General features: G+C 46.3%; 1 protein-coding gene across 1 annotated transcript in view; it reads left to right on the top strand.

Moving 5' to 3' along the window:
- DPH7 (diphthamide biosynthesis 7) overlaps positions 1-24,465 on the top strand; it is a 118,147-nt gene that overhangs the window by 50,698 nt on the left and 42,984 nt on the right. The window contains exon 5 of the mRNA XM_078642114.1: positions 8,919-9,010. Coding sequence (XP_078498240.1) covers positions 8,919-9,010 — 92 coding nt within the window. The remainder of the gene's footprint in view (positions 1-8,918; positions 9,011-24,465) is intronic.

Here is a 24,465-nt window from a genome sequence, read left to right as displayed (position 1 = left end):
GCTACTGTGATTGGGGTTATTTTGAACGCCATCAAGGCCTTTATCGGGGCTTCCTTTAGTCGCTGAATCGTTGTTGAGAGAATAGCTAGCATGGTGGGGACCATGCAGTCGGACTGATAATGGAAATTCTGCCAGGAGCCGGGTAGTACGAATTGTCCATTCAATGATCGGCGAAACTGCACCTAGGCCCACCTCTGTGGGTTTTGGGGATTCAGCCTTGATGTTTCCACTACCGGTGCTGCTCCATTTGAGACACTTAAGGTTCTCGGTCTTTTTACCTTTACTCTAAATACTGGATGCAGCATGATAAGACCAGTTAAATTTTTTATGCTAACCTGAAAACAGTGATCGTTCACAGTACGCGGAACAATGCAGTAGCTTTCTACCAAGTGTAGCATTTCCGTGTTACAATTAGTATAATCTAGAGAGGATGTTTTTCCATCGGTTCTTGACCAGTAAGGTGGTGTATCAGTACTTTGAAGCCCAGACTGTTGCGTTGCGAAACCAGGAGTTCTCCTAGTGGGCTAAATAAGCAGCCCCTTAGCCTGGATTGTTCTGCGATGTTCTTTGGGCTTCCTAGAGGGATCATTATGATGATTTTGAAAGAGATTTGTATTGAAATCCCTAGTTGCCATACAGTCTGCTTGAGCATGATCCTTGATTAAGGCACACAGAATAAGTATAAGGTGATTAAATTTTGACCTCTTCTCCCTTGCGTTTGGGTTGATGTAGACCGTGATCAACAAGAGGGGCGCTGTGATCTCCTGTTGCTGATGTTGATTCCTTGCCACCAAATCTCTTGGAATAATAATGGATCAGTGTTCACTTGCAGTTTTACTGAGGTGTATTTTGACAGACCATCATTGATCTGCTGTGCTCTCGAAGGGTCGGCTTCCTATACTCTATGAAACCTGTTATTGGACACCTCAGCTCAGCCAATGTTTCCTGCAGGGCTATGATGTCGTACCTGTTTAAGAAAGCTGTTTGGTCAGGGGCCCGTAATTTCTGTGAGACAGATTATGTTCCAGGAGCAAACAGATAACTGGAGCAGCTTGGGCGCATGAGCGCCGGGCGATTGATTCAGTCAGGGCGTCGACAGGACAGGGCTGAAGGCAGCCACTTCAATCGTTTCTTGAGGGATCGGTAGTTGCAACTCTTACCTCACTGCTGGTTAGATTGGTGAGACCAAGCAGATTTTTAAGAATTGAGAGGAGCTCCTTCCTGGACCTCTCTGTAGATGCTTGGGATTTTGCCAGAATGTCTGGGTAGTCTGTCGCTTTAAGGGGACTGATCTTGATGCCCCAAGCATTAAATGCCTCCAATCTGGATAAAATTGACTGGGCAAGAGTGGGTGAGGCAAAGGTTGCAAGGATGACTTCTGAGGGCAGGATGATTGGGATCCATCTGGAGCGGAAGGGACAGGACCCCTGCCTGCTCAACTCTTAAGCATGTTGGTTGAGAGTATGTGTTGTTTGGGTGACAGTCAGGGCATTCATGGGCCCAGGTGCTAACGGCATTGGTGGACTCAGGGGGACTGGTCGCTGGCGGAGCATCTTCAAGTTCCAGATTGGAGCTGATGCACACAATGAGTGTCTGTGGTTTGGATGTTGCAGGCTGCAGGGGCTTGTTGGGGGGGGTTGGATGTTGCAGGCTGCAGGGTCTTGTAGGGGGGTGCACATGCAGCTTGTTGGCGTTGTCCAGATCCACCAGTGAGTTCCTTAATTTCAGACAGGACGGTGTTTTGGAAAAGAGGAAGTGAAAACAGACTATCTATAACGGGAGAGCAGCAGCTAATGGACTGCGAGAAGTTTGTCGTGGATTGTGCTCTAGAAATCAATTTATTTAGATTCTTGTCAATCCCTGAGGTGAAGTCAGCTCGCGAGTACAGTAAGGTTGACTTGAATGTCTAATTTGTCAGAGTGATAGCTTAGGGCCGAAACAGTAGATTGGAGTGTCTGCAGAAGCTGTGACCAGATTGTACTGGACAGGGCCGTGGTCGATTCTGGGGTGGCTCTTCTTTGCAGGCCAGGACTGCAGGTGGGCTCTGCAAGAAAGAGAGACAGTTCTAGAAGAGATTGATTATTTAATTCCATACCACTGGGACTTTGATCCTTATTTCCTGGACCTTCTGAATGGGAGGATTTCATTGGGGAGAGTAGTAGTATGTTCCTAGTTTGGTCCCGGATCCATTGAGCCTTTGGTGGACTCTGATTTAGGGGTCTTGTATGTCCCAGTGGGGTAATAATGTGGGTATTTATTGCGATGGACCTTTGAGGAAAGGGACAGCTTCTGGGAGTTCGAGGGGGGGAGTCACTTGATGAAACAATGGGTGTGGGGATGTGTGGCCATCCGAGGGGGGAGGCTGGTTGCCGGGCAGCTGGTTTGGAGCAGTTAGACCTGCTGGAGCCAACTTCTTGGACTCTGCTGTCTCCACCTCGACATGTCCGCCACTGGGCAGCTTGTGGCTCCGTTACAGTCTGGAGTGGGCTGTGGTCCGAGCTGGGTACACTACGGCCTGAATCTTGAATTGTGGGTGCCCTTTCCTCGTTTGCGCTAATGATGCTTTTAGTGGGGGCACCCCATCTTCCTGTGGGGCACCTATTCTGTCTGCTGTGGACTGCTTTTTGGAAAACCTCAGAAAAGATGTCCGACGAGGGCCTAAAGGGCCAGCCATTCTCCTGGTGCCTGGAGAGGCAGCAAAAAGATGATCGCAGGCACTGTTTGATTTTTGACTTAAAAACAGGGTACCATGTGGAAACCATGGTGGAGGGGGATGATAAGCATTGCTGGCAGGGCTGCGAGGCTGGGGGGGGGGTCCCCTCTTTTGGGGGGGCTACCACACAGCCTGACTTGTTCTTCCTGCGCAGTAGGGTGCTCCTTCCTCATCCTACCCAACCTCATAGCCATCCCACGGGGAACCTCCCTCAGGGACTTCTCCAGAGGTCAATGAGACCTCTACAGTGCCGCCTCACCTCCCCTGACTGATGACCTTTGGCTGGAAATGAGGGAGGGTCATGAGCACGCTGTCTTGGGGGCAGTGTTGAAATGTCTTGTCAAATGTGGATGGGGGAAAATAAGGGAGAAGGGCTCATACCGGTACTTAGACGACTGGGCACAAACAAGGGAGCTCGGTACTGCCTCCCAGCAGCTACTTGATTGTGACTGGTGTTCGAGCGGGCCTCTGGAAATAGCAGTCCTGGATCTGGTTTCCAGCTGCTTTGGCTTTGAAGCAGACTTGTGTTGTAGTCTTGCTGCCACAGCATGCTTGAATATGTGCCCATGCAGTAGCAGGTCGGTACCATGTGCAAGCTGTGTCCACCAAACGCTGGTCGCCTCTGCACTGCAGTGCCTGTGACTTGACACGTCAAGTGCCTACCTCGGCTTACCTCAGGTTGAGGCAGGCTACTGTTGGCACCTGCCACACTGCAAGGGGGAGGAACGAAGGACATCATCACTCACCCCCCGTACCAAGTACTGTCCCTAGTCCTAGGCTGGGTCGTTGGCCGGTTCATGATGCAACAGTGGGGGTTTGGCGAGCAGATAGTGAGCAGGATGATAAAGCAGGCTGGCAGTAGGAGCAGTGTAAGCAAGGGGCCAGTTTTATACATGTTTTTTAAAAGTGGGATTCCCGGGTTGCAAAAACAAGACAAGTGGCTTGGAGCTCCTTGGCACATCCCAACATGGCAACGCACACCGGTGGGGCTCCTCTCTACTGAGCCGCCCACTGCCACCTCGTTGCCCCACTCTGCTCCTCTGCAGCCCCGCTGGCCCCGTCCGCTACAGGACAGCCGACTCCTGAAAGCTGGTCAGGACACTGAACTGGGGGGGTCGCAGAGAAGGGGCCAGGAGCCGCATTTCTCCTCCTACATGTGACATCAAAACATAACTTCCTCACATGACTTGCACGAAACTCCAAGCAGCCGATCAAAGCACGAATCTCCAAATCCTAGACTTATAAAGACTATACGTTCATTGTTTTGAGAAATTTGCATACTTATTCTGTGATCACAGGAGCAGTGGAGTAAGGGAGAAGGCCAGCTGCTCGTTCTTCTATTCTAGAGAAGTAGGCAAAATCCTCAGGAATCCACGGTAATGCTGTCTTAGTAGAAACTCTTTCTTTCCTTAAGCTACATAAAGGTTATAGCATTCTACAATTAAAAAAAAATTCAAACATAAGGCTGAAAGGGACTTTTACCACAGATTCCATTAAACAGACATGCACGACACTACAGATTCTGCCGTGAACAGTTGTGTGTGTAACCAATTTCCACCCTGTCACATATGGGAAAAAGTCACAGACTTGGCTGGTTCTACAGTAAAGATGTTTTTTACGTATTATTTCTTTAGCGCCACAGAAACAAGGATCTTACCAGCCTCCCCAGAGCTTTAAGGGTTTCAAAGTGATACAGCTCTTCAATGGGAAACAATCTACAACAAATACAATGATGCAGATTTCATCATCAATGCAAATCTGTACAATATCTGCTCCTGCAACTCCAGATGCCAAAAAAGTAAGTCTGACTTCACTTGAGGAAGGAAGAAGCACATTTATGCATCCGGAAGCATGCATCTCTAATAGGAGGGAGAGTGTTGGCTTACAGTATAATCTCCATATTGAGGACTCATAGGTGCGCAACATAATAAAAATGAATATTATGAACTTAATATTCCTTTACTTCTTCCTTCATATCCTCTGTATTTCAAATTTGTTCACAAAAGCCGCTGATGGAAATTAAAAGTCATCTTTTTAAGCTATTGACCCTAAAAAAACCTGTCAATATCTGATTTTATTCCAAGTAGTTTATTGTACCCAAGAAGACTGAGCAGTCCAGTTCCAGTTCTTTGACTTAAACCAGACTTACATAGTGGTATGCCTCACAGTTAAATTGATTCAAATCTTGACAATCCATACAAGAAACAGGGTGGGTGGCACCTGGTAACCTCCAAGATGCTTGCATACATCTACCAGTCAAAGTCTATACTGGATGTTTTCCATTGGAGGAAAGTATTATGCTTTAGCCTAAACTCTGCTCCCATAATGGAACATAAAGGTTTCGTAGGCGTGGCCATCCATCACTGCTTTCAAGGGTTACAGCACTTCCCTTACTCAGTCATAGAAAGCTTATTGTTCAGAGATCTGCCTGGCGAATCTTTTATCTGGTTTACAACACTGCACAATCTCTGAATTTCAGGTAATGAAGCAAACTTCCAGTAGGTATTACCATAGACATATCAATTTATAGAAGTAGCTAGACTCCTCTGGGGCCCAACATGTCCACCTCTGGGAAGAGTTCTATTACCTAGTTAGGCACTTTTCCATTTGTCTCTACATATGTACTGTGGTCTCCTGGGAGGGGTTTGGTGGGGGGGGGGGTTAGTTCGGGTGTAGTTTGCATAATTGTCTGCTATTGCAAGAAATATCGAGGCAAAGGTATTCACAGGTTGATAGAACGGGGGTTTGTGCATGTTTAACTGATAAGCTGATATTGTGGATGCAGACGATGCCTCCGCCTGGTCTTCTGGGTCTAGCTAATCTAGTAATGCCATAGTTAGGCGGGACTAGTATGTCAAGGATAGGAGCAGAGGAGTCATGTAGCCAAGTTTCAGTCAGGATTAGCAGGTCAAGATCATGTGTGAGAATAGGGTCAGCAATATCTCCCTCATGTCTTGAAGCAGATCTGCAGTTGATTAACATGCATTTCAGTTCGGATTTTGACATGCTAGGATGGAGTGTGTGAGGGTAATTTGCCCTTGTTGACCTCTCTATCGTTGAGCCCATGAGCACCATGAGTTTGTCGGGATGGGATGGATTATACCCTGATTGTCCATTATATCCAGGAGTGCAGAGTTATATGACAAGAAGAGGGTTTGGATATCATTGTTGGACAAAGGGATTTTCTGTCTAATCGGTCGCGTGAGTGCATTGTGATAGCGGTTAGTTTCCCAACTCAATTGCATACAAGTCTTGGTAGGAAAGGTCAGTTTGGAAAGGATGGGTGTTGGAGATCTGGAGTGACGTGAATGAGTCTATATAAGTCTGCTTAGAGCTCTAGCAGGTTTTTTGTAATCGCATCCAGTTTGGAATCTAATAAGGTATGGGGGTGGGCTGTCGGGTCTTGAGGCAGAGGACAGGGGCAAGGGGGTTATGAATTTGTTGGGGATAGAGTTCTGATGTATTGGGGGAGAGAGTATAGGGTAGATGTGGATCGGGTGCTGAAGTATAGGGAGAGCGCATAGGGGAGGGTGGGCTGTCGGTAGAAGTAAGAATGACATTGGAGGGAGAACCCACTATATGGGTGAGCGGGCGTGATAATGCTGAGCTATTAAATGTTGTTGGGGGATCAGCATTCTGAGGAGACATTGGTTGAGTCAGGTGGGAGGTAAGCTGTGTCGTCAGGGCGAGGGAGTTGGTAACTTGGTTATGTAAATCTGAAGTAATAGCACTGGCTGTGGGGTCAGGCTGCAATCTAGTGTGGGTGGCAGTGGTGTCTATCCCCAGGTGAAGTAGGTGAATTAGTGAGGTCTACAGTGTTTGGTAGAACGGAGGAGGAATCAGACCTCCAATAGTTTAAGGTGGTGATCTGACGACTGGATGAGGAGAATACCGTTGTTGTAGATGGTGATGGTGGCAGCGGCTCTGCATGACGCAGAAGGGGATACCAACCGTTTGAGACCATGGGGCATTTTTCTGTTTGTGGAGATCACTAGCAGAGAGAGGAGAGCTTTTCTTCATTGTGCCCATCTTTTTGTGTAAAAAATGGGGTCCCTAAATATAGCTCCTGTATTTGTTCAAAAATCTGGGTCAGAGACGAGCGTTTCCGGATGAGATTTGAAGAGTCTGTGTTTTAGGGATTTGGTTGTTGTTTTAATAAGTTCAGGGGGTAGGTAATTTTATAAGCGTAACGTCCAGCTGGCTCCAGAGTGGTTTGGTGGTTGTTTGTGGATCCATGACACAGGCTAGGTGATCATGGATGGCAGAGGAGTGTGGAGGAATTGTGCAGCGGGCACAGGGGATGTACAAATAAGGGCTAGAAGGTGTAGCTGTTGAGGAGCGCAAGTGACAGGCAAAGGTAGAGCATAATGATGGGGATGACCAACTCATAGGTTTGTAAATTTGGAAAAGGTCTATAGCTAAGTTAGACAAAGAACAACAATAATTAAGCTAGGTGAGTAAGCAATAAAGAGAGCCCACATAAAAGGGACTTATGACAGAATTGGTAAAGAATTACTTTGAATTTTATTAATCAAATACTTATTTTTTGCATAGACTTTTGGATAAAGATCATAAACATTACTTTTGACTTTTTTGGGAGTGATCCACTATTTACATAACAGCATCATAGAAACTCGTAAAAAACATGACAGACATAGACATGGCATTATACTAGAAAACGATGGAGGCAATGCGGTAGATGGGAACAGACTCGTAGGTTTGTCGCAGGAATAAGTGGAGTTGTGTTGGGTGAGGAAGTAGCCAGCAGAGGGGCAGGCAGCAAGGGCTGTTGGGCACGTACGGGTGTGCTTTGCCTTAAAATGTGGCTGAGGGAGTAGTTTGATAAATCCTTACTTAAAGCACATGCATCCGGAATGTAGTGTTATTTGATGGTTTTGAAGAAAGGTAGCAAGCTAAAATAATTGTGAAATAGAATCCTAATGGCGGAGTGGGAGGACATTTACTTGAAGAAATGAGGATGATCGACCCTGATGAAGCTTGGTTATATGTTGTGTGTGTCTAAATTAATCATTCATAGCTTAGTGGTGGCTGCAGGACTTTTCCAAATATCTCTTAACACAGGAGCTTTCCAAAGTTTATAGAGGGGGCGACAATAAATCATTTAGCCACTAGGTGGAGCTATAGGTCAAAGTCTGCCTTTTGTTTCCCTGCAAGAGATCAGGGCTGGTCTAGGGGTTGAAATTCAATTTTCGTTTTTTATTGAAAGGGGTGGGTGGGTGTGAGGGTGTGTGTGTGGTGGTTTGTTTGTGTCTGGATCAGTATTTACGGTTCTTGCACTGGGCTGTGAAGGGTGCCTTTGACTTGCTGTATCACACTGAGAAGCTTGTGTTTGGTACTGGGTATCCAAATTTTGTTATGTCCTGTGTATTTGTGAAGCACACAGTCACCCACGAGGCTCCGCAAATCCATTAAGCAATTTAAGAAAAAAACGAAAGAGCAGCTTTTCTGCCCACTTAAAACAATCTGTACATTTGCATGCATACCATTATAGTAATGCATATATGTGTGTGTATGTAGGTGTGTATACAAACTCACCCGAAAGAGCTGTTTGTATGCGTTGGGTATTACATGAATGAGAGTATATTAGTTATCGAATGGCATTAAAAAGAACCATTAGCCGTCAGCAAGAGCCTTTTGGATTGACAGTGTTACAAAGGGAAAACATCTTTTTTTCAATCAGTACTTAGGCTTCCTCTTAATTCACAGTTGTTGGACTTATGGAACATGAATCTTATTAGAACTCCATGAACTTTATATTTGAACTCACTTGCAGAATAGAGAGCATATCAGAAATACTACTTTAAGTAATCACTGTTTGTCTTGGGTTTTGAATATATGTAAATAGAACTCACTGCTTGTGGGATTATAGGAATATGCAACATAATATGACGTGCCCAAAGATATTACATGACAAATTCATGGATCGTTTCCATTAAGATGTTTTTACACATATTGGTTTCCTTTGATAAATGGCCTTTGTTTGTTTTGTTCTTGAGTCTTGGAGAGCAAGAAAATGCAAATCCATACACAAATCACTGGTATTTTTCACCAGTGTAACAATGGAGTGGCCGTATTATCAACCTAGTAATCTAGGTGATGGGAGAAGGGATTTGTATGACATTCGTATTGTTTGCATTGCAGGCTAATTACAGTTTTTCTGATAAATTACTCTTCTCCTCAGTAGGAGAGCTGTCGGCTGGATGCGATGTGCAGCGTGGAACTGGGCCCCGATTGTCTGGCTTTGTCTCTTGATTGGTCAACCGGCTTAGGGCAAAGGTAAGTTGAGGAGACGGGGAATACATTTAACCATCACTTTTTCTGGCTTTGAACTCTGAATTGCAGGTTTAGTATAGATGTGCATTGGGAAAAAGCACAATTTCACTAGCTTTATGTAAACAGGTTATCTTGAAGAATTCAGGTTATCTGATAGAGACATATAGCCGCAGATTCCTTAACTTAGAATATCCCCCCTCCCCCCCCCCACCCCAGGCGTCAGACTGGGTCCGGAAAATCTTTTTTACCCAGCAATACCTCTGCACGCCAGGAGGCGGCGTCCCCCGGCTCCGTCCTAACTTCATCCACGAAAGTGACATCAATGGAGCCGGCGTGCTGACGTCAGTTTTTCTTCTTTTCCGCGTCATAACGCGGATCCGGAAAGTAATACCTCGCTGACTCGAGGAGTCGAGACCTCTTCGAGCTCACCTGCTCCCTTCGAGGGGTCGAGAACTTTTCGAAGGTTGCCGGCTTGACTAGGCCGGTTTAGGCATTTTCGGAGGTCGCCGACGCTTGCTCCACTCCACCAGTCAGGGTCTCTTCAGAGGTCTCTGGCGCCGGCTCGATGTCGCCTCGACGCCGGTACCGTCTCCAGCTTTAGTGGTGGAGGATGTGGTCCCGATGGGTTCTCCACCCCCTGAGTCATTTGACTCCTCTCCAGAGCAGACGCCAGTGGAGCACTGGCCTACTCATCTTGCTGCTGAGCCTCTATTAATTGGGCGGTTTAGCTTGCGTCCATCACCTACTGATGACTTTCTTTCACAGCCTCGCGGGCCACAGAGGCTAGTGGGACGTTCTTAAGGATGGAGCCGCCCTCAGTCTCTAGTCCTTCGGAGCCTTTGCTGGATATTCTCCACCACGGCGCGGGGAACATGGTACCATTGTTACCTTTTGCTGAGTCGTTGTTTGACATCCTTCTCAGAACGTGGCACGGCCCTCCTCCGGGGAACCCGTGGATCGTGCTGTGGCACATCGGCCGGCTCCCACTGACCCCACCTATTTGACCCTCCATTCTGGAGCTGGGGGACGTGTGCTTCAGGAAGCTCTCCCTGTGACTTCTGTTCCGTTGCATCCTCCCATTCTGGAGTCTCGGTGGTTGGAGTCATATGGCTGCGATGTGTTTGCATCCGCCAGCTCGGGACTCCGGTCCCTCATCACGTTGTGTGTATTTGCTTGGGCTACATTTGTCCTTTGGGACACTGTTGACCGGCTCCTCCCCTCCTTGCCGATCCGGCCCGCTTAATCGATGATGGCCATGATATGGTGCACTTTTCAATTCGGTCTGTCATGGACACCGCGGACACTGTGGGTCGTACTATGGCCAGGACGGTTGCCATACGCCGCCACGCGTGGTTGCATGATGGCTTTATCCCAGAGCATGTTCAGGAGCGGCTTAAAGATATACCATTTAATGGGGTCACTCTTTTTGACGCCCATGCTGATTCGGCGGTCAGGCGCCTCCTGTATATGTACCTCTTTTCTGTTACCCGTTGTGGGCCGCAGATGTTTTAAGTTATATGGCTGCTCAGCTGTGTTGTTTACTTATTCCGGTACAGCTGGTTAAACTGTGTTTACCTTTCTTTTGAGCCTCTGCCTACCAGCTTGTCTCAAGAGGGGCCCTTCTTTTGTAAGGTTGTGCCCTACCCTATGTGGGGTATTTGTTGGCAATCGTATTGCTACTCTTGTTTGCTCAGGAATTTTGGCGCAAGCTGACTCTTCCTAGTGTTGTTGGATGTCACCTCTGGTGAGTTTCATAGGATTAGTTTCTCTCCAAGGGTTACCATTGGTTGTCTACGTTTGGTCCGTAATACATCCCTGCCTCTGTAGGGGGTTTTGTCACTCTGGCGTGTTCCTACAACCTCGCTGTGCACGTCTTACCTGTCTATCCGTGGACACGCGCCCCTAGGGGGTCGGAGGCAGGTCTTTCCTGGCACGGTCTCCGGTTCCATGCTTCTTGCAGGACATGGGGTCCGGTTTGTCCTTCCTGTCCTGCACCCGTGATATTTTTCTGGGTGTGTGTTCATGCTCCCATTATGGCACAGGTGCTTCTTTAGGTGGCATTACTCTGTGTGTGTATTCTTCTTGGCGTTCTCCATTTTGGTAGAGTGTGTTGGTCTTTGGCGGTATAGGCTTTTGGCGCCAGGCTTCTGTCTGTGCCTTCTTTCTATCCTTTATGGGCAGTCTTGTAGTCTATGTTTCCGCTGTCTCACGGGAGACCAGGATTTTCCCCCCTCGGGAACCTGTTATTTTTTCTGCATTCTTAACTGTTATGCAGCACACCGGTGCCGTGGTGACGCTTGCATTACTCCCCTATTTAGGATTTAGTCACTCCACCTACGTGTTTTGACATTCCTGTCTCGTGTGTGTATATCGAGGATTCTACACGTCACTAGGGTGCTCGCAAACTAAGTCTTTTTTGCCTTTGTGTCAGACATTCTTGCTTTCTCTTTCCTTCGGGATAGTGTCCTCTGTGTGTTCATAGCCTTGCAGGTTATCCAATCACAGTGGTGCCTTGCAATTCGTTTGGCTGCATGCCTACCTCCTGAGCTTTTGCTCAAATGGTGGCTCCTCTGTCTCTGTTGGCACTAGGCTCTGGGCTCAGCCCTGCCACTTTTGTCACGTGTCCTAGGCAGTACACATGAAGGTGTTTTTTCTTCCACCCACGGGCCTCATGCTGCGGCTCCTGTTCTGAGGTGGATAGTCTTCCGACTGTCCCCTGTTTCTTGTGGCTTCCACTGTGGTGTGTGTTCAGGCAGTATGCTCTACCGTTGTCATGTTGTTTTGACCCTTGATACTTCGTTCCTCTTGAGTTATAGGGACCGATGCCTGGATCCTTCTTTGAAGGTCTCTCTGCATTGTTTCTTAAGTTGCCACTGAACTTCTAGTTCTGTTTTCATTTCGTCTGTGTCTGGGCGATAGAGGTCTCACACCGTCCCTCGTCGGATTTGGTGTCTTTACCATCCCTTGTTCATGCTCCTTAAGGTGGGTCATGGGTCTAATGCCCGTTGTCCTGGCATTGCGGTTTCCACCGTTTTTTCGTCAGCCTCTTGACAAATATGTTCTCCTGGAACTTGGTGGTTGTTTCGCAGACCCTCCTCCTATGGGGTAGGGCTTTGGTATCTATTCTAAGTTAAGGAATCTGCGGCTAGATGTCTCTATCAGATGGAAGAGTTACTAACCTTCGGTAACGATATATCTGGTAGAGACACAGTCTAGCCACAGGTTGCTTAACGCCCGCCCATCCTCCCCACCATGTGAAGACCTTTTCATATGGTGTCTTTCCACCTAGCCTCCCTCTTTCTGGTGGCTTTTGTCTTCCGGAGGTGTGCTCTCACACATCAGTCTGGGGTAGGGTGTGTTGTTCTATATGGGGCCCTTCGGACACCCCTCCGTCCTAGAGTTTGGTTCGTGTCGTTCTCTCGCACCTTCCTTTGGCAGCTTTGGAGCCCTTTGGTTCTCCACTCCGTCCATGTTTTTAGGTGACTCAGGTCTATACTTTTTTACTACCTTCTCATGTTTTCCTTCTGTGCTACTCATGCCTGGAGTTATTCTGTTTTTAATTCCCACCCACCGCCCACACCTATGCCTCCTCCTTTCTCTGGCAGTCGGTTGGGTTGGGTTCTCTTGGTGCTACAGTTCTCCAATCTCTGGAGTGTGTGTGGTGAACTTTCTAGTGGTCGTTCACTTCTAGTCCCTTGTCTTGCAACATGTTGCTTCAATATTGTGGTTCTTTTAATTTCCCTTCTGTGGTGACAAGCTGTGCCTCGCTTGTCATATCTTTTGTGCCGCTGTCGTTGCCCCTTCGAGGGGGGGACAGCTTGGCAATTTGTTGGGCCCTTGCTCGCAGCAAGTATTCTGTGGGCTCCCTTCAGCCCCTCCGGGTACTGGGTGCTTTTTCATGATTTTATTATTTTTTAACACATACTGTTCCTGTGCTATTGCAGTTTTTTTGCACGGCTCCACGTTGTGGCACGGAAAAGTTTCCTGTAGAAAACTGACGTCAGCACGCCGGGAGGTGCTTATAAGGCTCGATTGACGTCACTTCCGTGGACGACGTCAGGACGGAGCTGGGCGACGCCGCCTCCCGGCGTGCAGAGGTATTGCTGGGGAAAAAAGATTTTCCAGATCCAATCTGATGCCTGGGGGGATATTCTAAGTTGAGGAATCTACGGCTAGACTGTGTCTCTACCAGCTATATCCAGATATATCGTTAATGAAGGTAAGTAACTCTTCCATTTTGCTGAAGACAACTATTTTTGGAAAGCCATCGACCTTTGGTGAGAATTCACAGTACAAGCATTCTCTTTGGTAAATTGAGTGACTGTAGATCATCCTTGACCAATACCCTTTTATGAAATAGTTTTGTTCTCTGCTTGAAGTACATGCATGTATTACTATTATATGCACAGCTTCACCTCTTGTATTTGAGTACTGCATCTTTACCATCAAGGGAGAGAATCAGCACATGGCCTCCCCCTCCCCATGCTTATTTTGATCCCACCGGGGTTCAGCAGTTTGTAAGAAGGGGAAGGGGGCCACACAGCCCCATCTCCCCAGGCCTAATTTTAGCCCTGGGGACGTCAGAGCACAGCCTTTTAAAAACAAGTGAACCCTCCTCCCGGGCCGATTCCAACCCCAGCCAGGCCGTAATCAAAAAGGGTGAGATGGGCAAGCAGCCCCGCTCTATGGGCAGACTTCGGCCCCAGGTACCCCATCCCCCAGGGTGCGTCCATATATAGAATGCGGAGAGGGGCCGCGATGACATGCACCCTCCCCCAACCCCCATTCTTGAGGCCCAGCCACAACAACAAATGGGAGGACGGCCATGCGGCCCTACTCCCTGAGCCATTAATGGGACCACATCTCCCAGGTCAGGCTCAATCTGTGTCACAGGGGTGCCTACACCTGGGACAGGGCAATTTCCCTGCCTGCTGTGGCACGGGCAGGGAAACCTGTGTTTGCTCTCGCTTGGTGGGGGCAATTTCAAAACTCCGGCCAAGCGGCCCTCCTCCCTGAGCCATTAATGTCACTCGGAACCCCATCTCCCAGGGCTGGCTCATGCTGTGTCCCTACCCCTAGGACATAGCAATTTCCCTACCCACTGTGGCACGTGCAGGGAAACTTGTTTTTGCTCTCGCTTGGTGGGAGCAATTTCAAAACTCCGGCCAAGCCGGAGCAAACACCAAATCCCCTCCCAGTGGGCAGCAGCATGAAAAATGCCCCCGCCTGCTGGGAGCAGACTTCATCTGTTTCCCTGCTTGCACTGAAGCGGGTAGGGAAACAGATGAATAGATTGTTCCCACCCGCCGGGAGTAGCCTATTTTAGCTGTACCCCATGAGACTGGAGCAATGCCAGCTCCCGCAGGAAGCTGACCCGGCTAGGGTAATGGGGACTTTGGGGCTCCCCGCGACCCCCAAACGATATTGTGGTGGGTGCACTGGGTGGGCACCAGGAACCCATCCTTTGTTGACCGGGGGATGGGGTTTCCAGGGCCATAATTGGCATGGGGCGGGGGGCTGTGTACCCACCTCCCGGTATTGCAATCTGGCAAGACCCCAAGGGTTGGGGTCCCTGGGACCGAAATCGGCCTGGGAAGCAGGGAGCCAAAGGGTAACAAACTCACGCCCTTCCCATGCACTGATAATTACCCCACATATTACATCAGTCATGACATCTCCTATTGCATCATTGATAATATCACTGCAACATTTGCAATACAATTATTCATGAGACAATTGTGCATCGCAGTGGTGCGAGTTATAGTTACCTTGGGGCACGAGATAACTAGGAGTATAACTGCTAAATTTCTATGGTTTTAGGTTTAAAATCTGAACCTAACTATAACGTCCCTGTAACCTTTTTGTTTTTTTCAGTAAAAAAAAAATATATATATATATATATATATAATGTGTGTGTATACATTGACATACATTTATCAAGGATGTTTATATTGCGAAGATTAGGTACATTTATTCTACACTACACATTTAAAATGTACATAAAATATTAAAATATAGGATTCTAATGTAATAATTTTACATTTAAATGTATATTCATATTACAAAAAATAAGTGAAATGTAAATAAATATGGCTAAAGGAATAAATAATAAAAAGGAAACGAGAAAAGAAAATGTGTGTTTAAGGTTTGTAACAGTTTATATATGAATATAGGGTCTCAGGGCATTAGGAGTGCAGTTGCATATAGTAAAAGAAAAGAGGAGCACAGAAGTTTAGATCCCATGACAGTGTACAAAAAAAGAAAAGTTAGTGAGTTTATCATCATTAGAAGAAAAAATAGGAATTATGTGTGTGTGTGTGTGTGTGTGTGTGTGTGTGTGTATATATATATATATATATGTATATGTGTGTGTGTATGTAATTATGTGCGTGTATATGTGTGTGTGGTTGCCACTGTCTAGTTATAGTTGGGACCGAGTTACCTTAGGAAAAGCATTTTCTGCTTTACTAATAATTTTGGTGCCGTTTGAAGACTCTCCACAAAATGTTCTGAAAAAACAAAAAGCTCACCCACCTGCGCTCCTTTCTTCAAAATTTCAGGCTAATCCGTCAAGCAGGGGCGAGCAAAAAAGTAATGTTCCAAAACACAATTTACACATGCTGTTTTTATAGGGATTTTTTAACAGAACTATACCCCAACAGCTGAGCGGAATTATTTGACAGAAAACTAGATCTTTACCCTGAAAGTATGTTTTGTGATTTGGTGTAATTCCTTTTAGTAGTCCTTGAGAAATTAAGGTTCAAAATGTATATATCTGGACGGTTGTGTTTGTGGCACTCTAAGATGAGTCCCACAAGCACACAACTTTAAATAATAGAGCAGTCTGATTGGCCAAAAGGACCTCTTTTCCTGTTGGCCATAATGCTCCCATAAGTCCTCTGAGAAATTGGTTGACTACAGCATTTTTGAAGGCAAGGGGAACTACATTTAAAAAATAATATATATATATATATATATATATATATATATATATATATATATATATATATATATATATATATATATATATATATATATTCTGTTAGTATGGTTTGGGTTGCAGCAGAACTGCTCTACTCCCGCAAGAACTCCACAGGAGAGAGGGCCCCTGCTGGCCCCGCAAGACTCACTAGGAATTGGAAAACCATTGAAAAAATAGTAGAGGGCGGGGCGTATCTGTACTGTGTTGGTCCTGCTATGCCACACTACGCCACACACAGCATGCATCAGAAGATGCCCGCCCACAGGGGTAGGGTGCAGGGCCCTGTAGCCAACCCTACGCTGTGCACGGGCAAAGGCTGTCAGAGGGTTGGGCAAAAGGCCTGGCTGCAAGCACAGGCTGGAATTGTTGCATATGGTAGTCAAATATTATTTTGCGGTACAAGAACCCTAGAACTTCAAAAAAACAAAAGGTTAAAGTAACGTTATAGTTAAGTATGGTAATAATATCTTAGTTTGTATAAAAAAAAAATGCTAAAATTCCCTTACAAAAACAAAGGTTAAAATGCGGTTATAGTCATGGTCAAATGTCAGTTGAAATGTAAGATTTTAAACTAAAAAAACAGACTGAAATTCAACAATTATATTTATTTCAAATTACTATAACTTGTATCCACTCCATACATGGTGTTGTCATCAATGATGTCATTTCAGATGTTGTCAATGATATTATCAATTATGTCATAGGACATGTAATGAGTGATGCAGTATGTGAGGTCATAACCAGTGCATCGCAAGGGTGCAAGTTAGAGTTAACTCATCGGAAGAACTCAGACCATCAACATGCTACCCTACTCCACAGATGAGCTCCTGTGCTTCTGACGAGTCCCCCAGGTCTCCTTGCTCGGCCTAACACTCTTCACCATGAACTTCACCCCTCTGGCAGATTTCATCCGAGCTCACAGCATCAACACTCCTACCGACACAGACTACATGCAACTGATATTGTCTATTAGGACAAACGCCCAACACCAGAAACAACTTCACCGCATGCACAACCGAACTGCCTTAAGCTGAATTGGTGATTTTCTTCAAAGATGTTTCGCTATGGAAATCGACCTGGGGGCCTGCCGACCTCGGACCAACCCTCACACCCAGCCCACAAGCAGGAAACCTCAAAAGCATTATAGACAAAAAACTGGACATGTCTGCCCAAGTCAACACAGTTGCATTGGCCTGTTTCAACACCCTGGGGATGCTGAAGATCTTCATGTGGCTACATGACAACACCAGGAAAATTGTCACCCAAATTCTTATCACCAGCAAACTGGTCTACGGGAACACTATGTACGCAAGTATAACCAACTAGTTACAAATAGCCTTCAAACCATTCAGAACACAGCAGCCAGACTAGTCCTCAATCTTCCACTCCAGGCCCACATCACAACATACCTTCGGGAACTCCATGGGCTCCTTACACTCAGTGTGCACCATTCAAGCTCCTCTCCCACATCTACAAAGCACTCCACAACATAGGACCAGCCTACTTGATCAGCCGCAGTCCATTCCTCCAACTTTCCAGACACCTCTGTTCTGCCAGGCTCTCACTGGCTCACACCCTATGCATACGCAAAAGCAGATCCGGAGGTCGCATCTTCTCATACATGGCTCCTAAAGCCAGGAACAACCTCCCACAACACATTAGTCTCCCCTTCCCCCTCTTGAATTCCACAAGAAGCTGAATTGGGTTTTTTGATGGATATATTTACCCGTGCATTCCTCACCTTTTGAATATACCATGGTTAGTCCAACTTGGTGTGTGTAACTTCTACCTTTCGCTGAAACACATCTATACTTCTTGTGACCGATGCCAGGCATTCTGCTGTAGCAAACCGCTCCATGTCTTGAAGAGAGAGGCGTTGGGCACATCACACAATTCAGCTTCACACCTCCCCTGAGACCACCACCATCTTCGTGCCAGAAGGATCGGTTCAGTGCCGGGAGGAAGAAGCATGCCCATCTGGCCTTCCAGCCACACAGGGGGTGCAAGGCTGGAGGTGGTGTCCTCTGAAGCCTCCAAGGTCAAGTAGGAAGGCGCCAAGTGTCCAGCCTGGAAGCAGTCTGGAATGAAGACTGGGTCTACGCCTAAATTTGTAGTCCTGCCACAAATGCAACAAGGTCAGCCTTTGCAACCTCCCAAGGGTCCCCAGGCAAAGCACTACTCCAGATGGAGACTGACCTTCCAGATGCAGCTCCGCCAGCGTGAACCTCTCAACCACAAAATGCTTTTTTTGACACTGAGCAAGCCTCCACCTACGGTTGTCGAACAACACCACACTCTCAGCACCCACCCACACCCAGCTTCATAGCCAAAGTTGACAGCGAAAGACCCATCTAGACTGGCCTTGAGATAGTCACTGACCGAACACAATACACGGAGACCCAACATCCAGCTACATCTGTCCGAGTCCTCAACAGGAGATAATACACATCTATGCTTTTAAGGGGAAGATCCTACTCGATTCTAACGATAAACTAGATACTTACCCCACCAAACCCAACATTACTGCTTATTATGCTGTAATCCAAAGGGCCACCCACCATTCCAAAGTAAAAATATTTGCGGGGTAAAACTAGGATGATTTCCTAGTAGACACTCTCAAAGACCTAAATATCAGTACAGCCCCTTCTTCGATTTAAAGTGTGATTAAATCTGCTACCAAAAATGTTCAGGAACAAGTGAGGGTAAAGTCTGTGCACCACAGGTAGAGAAGGAATCTACACCAATTCTAGATGACCCAGATTTTATCAGAGGTCAAGTTCCAACCGACTCACTGGTTGTACATATTGCACTCTAATATGCTTCGGTGCATGCACTGGTCGCTGCACCTCCACCCAACAAAGAAGTGAACATATTGAACCTTATGGAAATCATATGGCAGTGGGATACCCCTGGGAAGAAATGGAAGACCTGACCAAGCACCTCTGAGGCTCATAGCAAAAGGGGAGAAGAGCTAGTGGGGGAATGCAAGGTCATAATTAATGCTAATATTAAATGCACGTCGGATGCCACAGATATCACCTCCAGAAGCATAAATAGTAGCATTCTCCTATGGCACCACACTTGGCTCTGAATCTCTGGTTTCCGGACAGAAGTGCAGCATCATCTTCTTATGCCTTTCATTGGGGAGCATCTCTTCAGCCCTCAGACTGATGAGATGCTGGAATAAATCATAAAGGACATGGACATAGCCCGATCAGTAAATGCCCTCCAGTTTTCCATTACAAGGTCTACCATTAGGCAAATATGAATCCAGAGTGCCAGCATCCTCCCAATGGCAGGGCTACAAGCACCAGCAGCAGTCCCTTTTAGGACACATAGCCCTTCTGAGTCCTTCACACAAGGTGGTTACAGATGCAACAGCCGAGGCATGAGGTTTGGTGGCTTCAGCCATATCTCTTCAGCCTCAGAGCAGAGGCTCTCAATCCTTTCCTCCGAGAAATACAGCACCTATTTGGGGACAACTGAGGTTGTTCTCCCCCAGTGGAAAAGAATTCTCTCTGACACGAGTTCTGTCAGTAGTACAGATGGGGTACTTCTGAGAGTTCTACATCACACCATAACACATCCTGCCCAAACACTGTGTCCTCTGCCCAGTCCATCTTCGACTGTTGAAAGAGGCAGTGCAAGCGCTCCCAGCTGAAGATGCCATCAAGCGGGTGCCCCCACGCTGGCATGATGGAGTGTCCCCCTTCTCCTCCTTAATATCCAATAAGGATGGGTCCCTCCAATTGATCGTAGACCTAAAGTTGCTGAACCAATTTAACGATCTGTTTGTCACCACTCAAAACGCAAAATGCTAAAACGTCCTATCCAGAGCACCCAGAGTCCACTGGCAGTGCACTCCTCTTGTCCTCATTGCATACGTGGTGAAAAAAATAAAGCAAGTGTCCATGGGCCCCTCGCCAAGCGTCATCAACCAGGGCCAGGCTCTTCTAGCGCTTCATGCTCATGGAGATGTCTGCCGGCCCATGAGAGAAACTGCTGAGGAGGCTGGACCTTCTCACTCGGCAACAGGGTTAGCTCAGACACTCAGATCCCAAGCAGTTCAACCAAGCAATTTGGCATCTGTGGTCCTAAAATTCAGATACCTCAAAATCCCATAGGAGTGTATGCTCATTCTGCGAGAGGCTTGCAAGTTCACTACATGCTCCTGTGCAGCAAAGTGGAGAAGGTTAGTCCATTACTGCATCACTAAACATATAGACCCCAGAACATATCTGCAAGACATCATCGTCTAACTGTTATATCTCCAAAAGGCATACATTTCCATCTGTCTATCTCTCACTGCAGTTGTGGCATACCTGCACAACAGGGAACATAGGTCCCTTTTCAAAATTCCTATTGTTAATGCCTTCCTGGAGTGTCTCAAGAGCGTTATACCTCTCAAAATGCTTTCTGCTTCCATGTGGAACTCAAATGTAGTTTCGAGGCAGTGCATGGTTTCAACCTCCTCCACTCCTGTGACCTATTTTTCTTGTCATAGAAGGAGGCATGCTTGAAAACAATCCAGTGAGTTTCACGTTTTAACGATAGAAGAACCGTGGATTCATGTCCATGGGGACAGATTGGTCCTTTCAATCCCAAATTTCTGCCAATGTAGTTTCACGTGTTCACATTAATCAAACCATTGCACTGCCCATGTTCTTTCTGCACCCAGAATTCATAGCGAAAAGAACTTTACACATCCTATATGTCAAAAGGGCACTTATACACCACATCGATACGGCCAAGTCCTTTCATAAGCCAAAACGTTTCACAGCCTTTGCTTGACCTCACATTGGACACCCCATTTTCAAGCAAGGCATTTTCAAGCAAGATTTTAATGCACCCAACAATGGGTGCACTAAAACCTGTTCTGCTAAGGCCTGGCACACTGCACTGTCTATCTCTGCGAACTAGAGCACATCCGACGAACAAGGATGGGTCACTGGCATTCTTGGGTAGCATCCCTTTAGCAGACATCTGTAAAGCAACCACCTGGGCAAGATGACACTTTTTCACTAAACACTACTGTGTGCAAAGTTAAGCCTATCAAATGTCTTTAGTTGGACAACTGTGTTGAAAATATTGTTCCATGCATCATGTGTTCGCCACCCATCATTTTGGGGAGAAACTGCTTTACAGTCTATGCACTGCATGTGGTATCTACAGGCACACATTCAAATGGAAAATGTTGCTTACCCTATAATCATTTGTTTGCAGCGTGTGGCGCTGTAGATTCACATGCGTCCTCTCCAGAAGCCAGAGATGATCACAGTTGTTTTTTGATCTTTCTGTTCAAATTTGAAGACATAATTCACTTGTTTTTCATACTTGCACTACACTTGTCACCCACTGATCTGAAAATCTGAGGTGGAGTCTTTGTCCTGGTGCATTGTGGACTAAAGGCCTTGCAGGCTTCCCAGACAGAAAATGAGGAAGCTGATCTAATATTTTTCTCAAGGAATTCTTAAAAGATGGGTACACGCCATGCATGTTAATCTTTGTCAACAAAGATTTATCAAGTGACCATCTCGATCTTTCTTGTCACAGTAAATGAATATTCAGTTCAATGAACAGAATGATCAGAAAAGGGATTATACCATATACCAGAATTTCGACTCCTCCATTGAAACTAGATTTTTTGAAAAGTCAATCCTGGAGGCAGTATTATCTCTTCGAGAAATAGGTAAACGCCTGAGAGTGAGGATTCTCCAAACGCTATGGATTAACTAAAGCTAGCTCCCCAGTCATTGTAGCTAAAAACCTCAATGCCCTGGGTTTGTTCTGAGCCGTATTCAAACGGGATGTGTCCAGGTCAACATCCTGGAGGATATTGAAGCCTCCCTCTATCAGAACCAAACCTGAGGAAGCCCGGAGTGCGTCATACAACACGTTCAATGCTGTTATATCATCTTGTATTGGGCCATAAAAGCTAGCTAAACAGAACCGCTGCGTTCCTATTACCATCTTGAGGATAATCCATCTAGCGTTAGGATCTCTTAAAAACTCAATAACTTCACCTTTATAAGTCAAAGCGAATAAGAATGTCACACTTTTGATCGCTGCTCCCGATGAGGCATAAAAAGCTTGTGATATCCCTTTTGGCAATCTAGGGGGCTTGCATTGGGTCTTGAGAAGCGTCTCTTGTAAGAGAATAATTTGGACTTTGGCTGCTAGTAACCATTCTATGGTAGATATAAATTTAACCTGGTTGCTGGCGCCATTGCTATTAAATAATGCTATCTTATTGGTTTTCAATCCCATCAATTATATGAATTGCATGGACCTTGATTATTGTGCGACGGCGTATACATAGTGGCTCGATCGGCTGAAGGACAGTTCCTACAATACATATTCTACCTGCTGTTTCATCCCTACCCACCTCGTGCCCTCCTTCCCACTCTCCTCCCATACCCACCCTACCAACTCCTGAGGCCCTACCCATCCTTGACCTCCCCATGGAGCTGAGCTCCCTCCTTCCCTAATCCCCTGTGCCCCCCCACATCCTAGCTGAGTGCTTTGTCATGGCACTCTGAGCCCTCTACCGAGCCCTCCACCAAGAAGAACATGCCCTGGATGGTCGCTATCTACCCAATCCCTTTTGGGCGTATGACAGAGAAAGCTAACCTCTTGCCATATAGAATATGATATATTCTGATAGCTATTGAAGGCAAGGCAAGTCAACTTTGCTTGGAGTTACTATTTTGGGGTAGGAGCCGTTCCATCTTTCCATCTCTAAGCCCTACCCCCTCATGATCATCAATACAAAGTTAATTTATAATGGCACTTACATTACTTAATGGCTGTTGTTTCTTGCTCCTGTGGCTGGCAGATTTTGTTTGATCAAATATGAGAACTTTCTATCTAAATCGACAGAATGGTAAATCTGAAAGCGCCCCTGATAAAGTATCTCGAGTTTTGACTGTTGCGCAATACCCGTTGGGGCCCAATGGCGTTTAAAATCATCAATAAGAGCAATAAACTCTTTGCGACGAGCCTCTACAATGGACATGTGCGAAAACATTCCAAACGTGAAGTTGTCAAACGTAGGGAATGATTTCTGCCTTATAGCGCATGATAGACACGAAAGGATCAAAAGTTTGCTAGAATCGTTCTAGGATATTTGGCATTCGCCGAGCGACTGTGCCGGTGTGCACGTGTAATGGTTAAGTCCTCCCCTTCGTATTCTTTCTCTGTAAGGACATGTTTGAATATCAAATCGGAGACTAGTGAGGTGACTGTTTGGTATGCCTCCAGAGCCTCCCGGATTCCAACAAATCTTAAATTTGTCCGTCTGAACTTGTTCTCCGCATCGTCCAGCTTAAGGTGTAGATCTTCTAATTCCGATTGGATTTTCATGTTGATTTCCATTTGATTGTTGAATTCTTGAGGGCAGCAACCCGCTGCTCCAACCGGAGTCATCAGGCGGTAAGTTGCATTAAGGAATCAGAGATGTGGCTCAATTGTTAGGTTATTTTCGCTGGCATCTTGTGAGCTAGTTTCATCTCCCTTAATTCGATCAAAATAAGATTCATTGTTTTTTCATGAGGGCGGCTGAGAATTCCATACGATGTATTTCAATTAGAGTCGATTTTGGCAGCTTCATTCGATCTTCAATTGCTGCTTTCTCTTGGTTACTGCTAGAGGTACTGGACCTATATGCCATAATGATGACAGGCTTATGTTACATATATCCTTTGGCGCTTGCGAGTGATTCCTCCTGTCTGGGCTTGCAATTTATTCAGTAGAAGAAGTTTAGAGGCATAAGCGTAGATTGCGAGAGTTCCTCAGTGATCATAACTATGAAGGGGGAGTTGCACCTCTCTAAGCCCTGAGCCAGTGATCCCTGTTTCTTAATGGCTTTAGCCTCTTTGCTGCACAGGTTTTCGTTGACGTATCCAGTGCATCTCTTGAAATACGTTTTATTGGTGCTTTCCGTAGTGATTATTGTTCAAAGGTTTTGCCCCTATGGTATATTATTGTGCTATAGTGCTGGCAATTTTTCAAGTGGAGGCTACAAGCCGCATCTGTGCTACACAGACCCGGTTCTGCAGCCTCCCCTTGTTACTATTCCGCCGAGGAAGACTCTGAGATTGTCACCTTAGAGGGCACAAGATAGTACTTATTGATTATTCTTGTGGGGTGTCTTGTAAAGGGTCTTTCCGGATTTTGCTGTTCTTTGAAATAAGGCTGGATGCTAATACTGTTGATATTAATGTAATGTCTGTTGCCTATTTTGCGTCCTTGCCACTGCCTCCAGCCAGCCTCGCCTCACCCCCCAGAGTCAAAGAAGAACACCTCAACCTTAGAAGCCCAGAGATCTGGCTAGCACAGCACAACAAGAAAAGGTCACTAACTGCGAGCTCCTTCCCAGGTCTAGCATCCGTACTCCGTAATCTAATGGGGTGATATGATCGCCGAGCATCTGCTGAGGTCTTTGTATTTTTTCGGAGGCGCACCACCTCGGAATCTA

Source organism: Lissotriton helveticus, chromosome 5_1 (assembly GCF_964261635.1).
Source record: "Lissotriton helveticus chromosome 5_1, aLisHel1.1, whole genome shotgun sequence".
Lineage (NCBI taxonomy): Eukaryota > Metazoa > Chordata > Amphibia > Caudata > Salamandridae > Lissotriton > Lissotriton helveticus.
The sequence above is the reverse complement of the archived record's forward strand: the minus strand, read 5'-3'. Positions and strand labels throughout refer to the sequence as shown.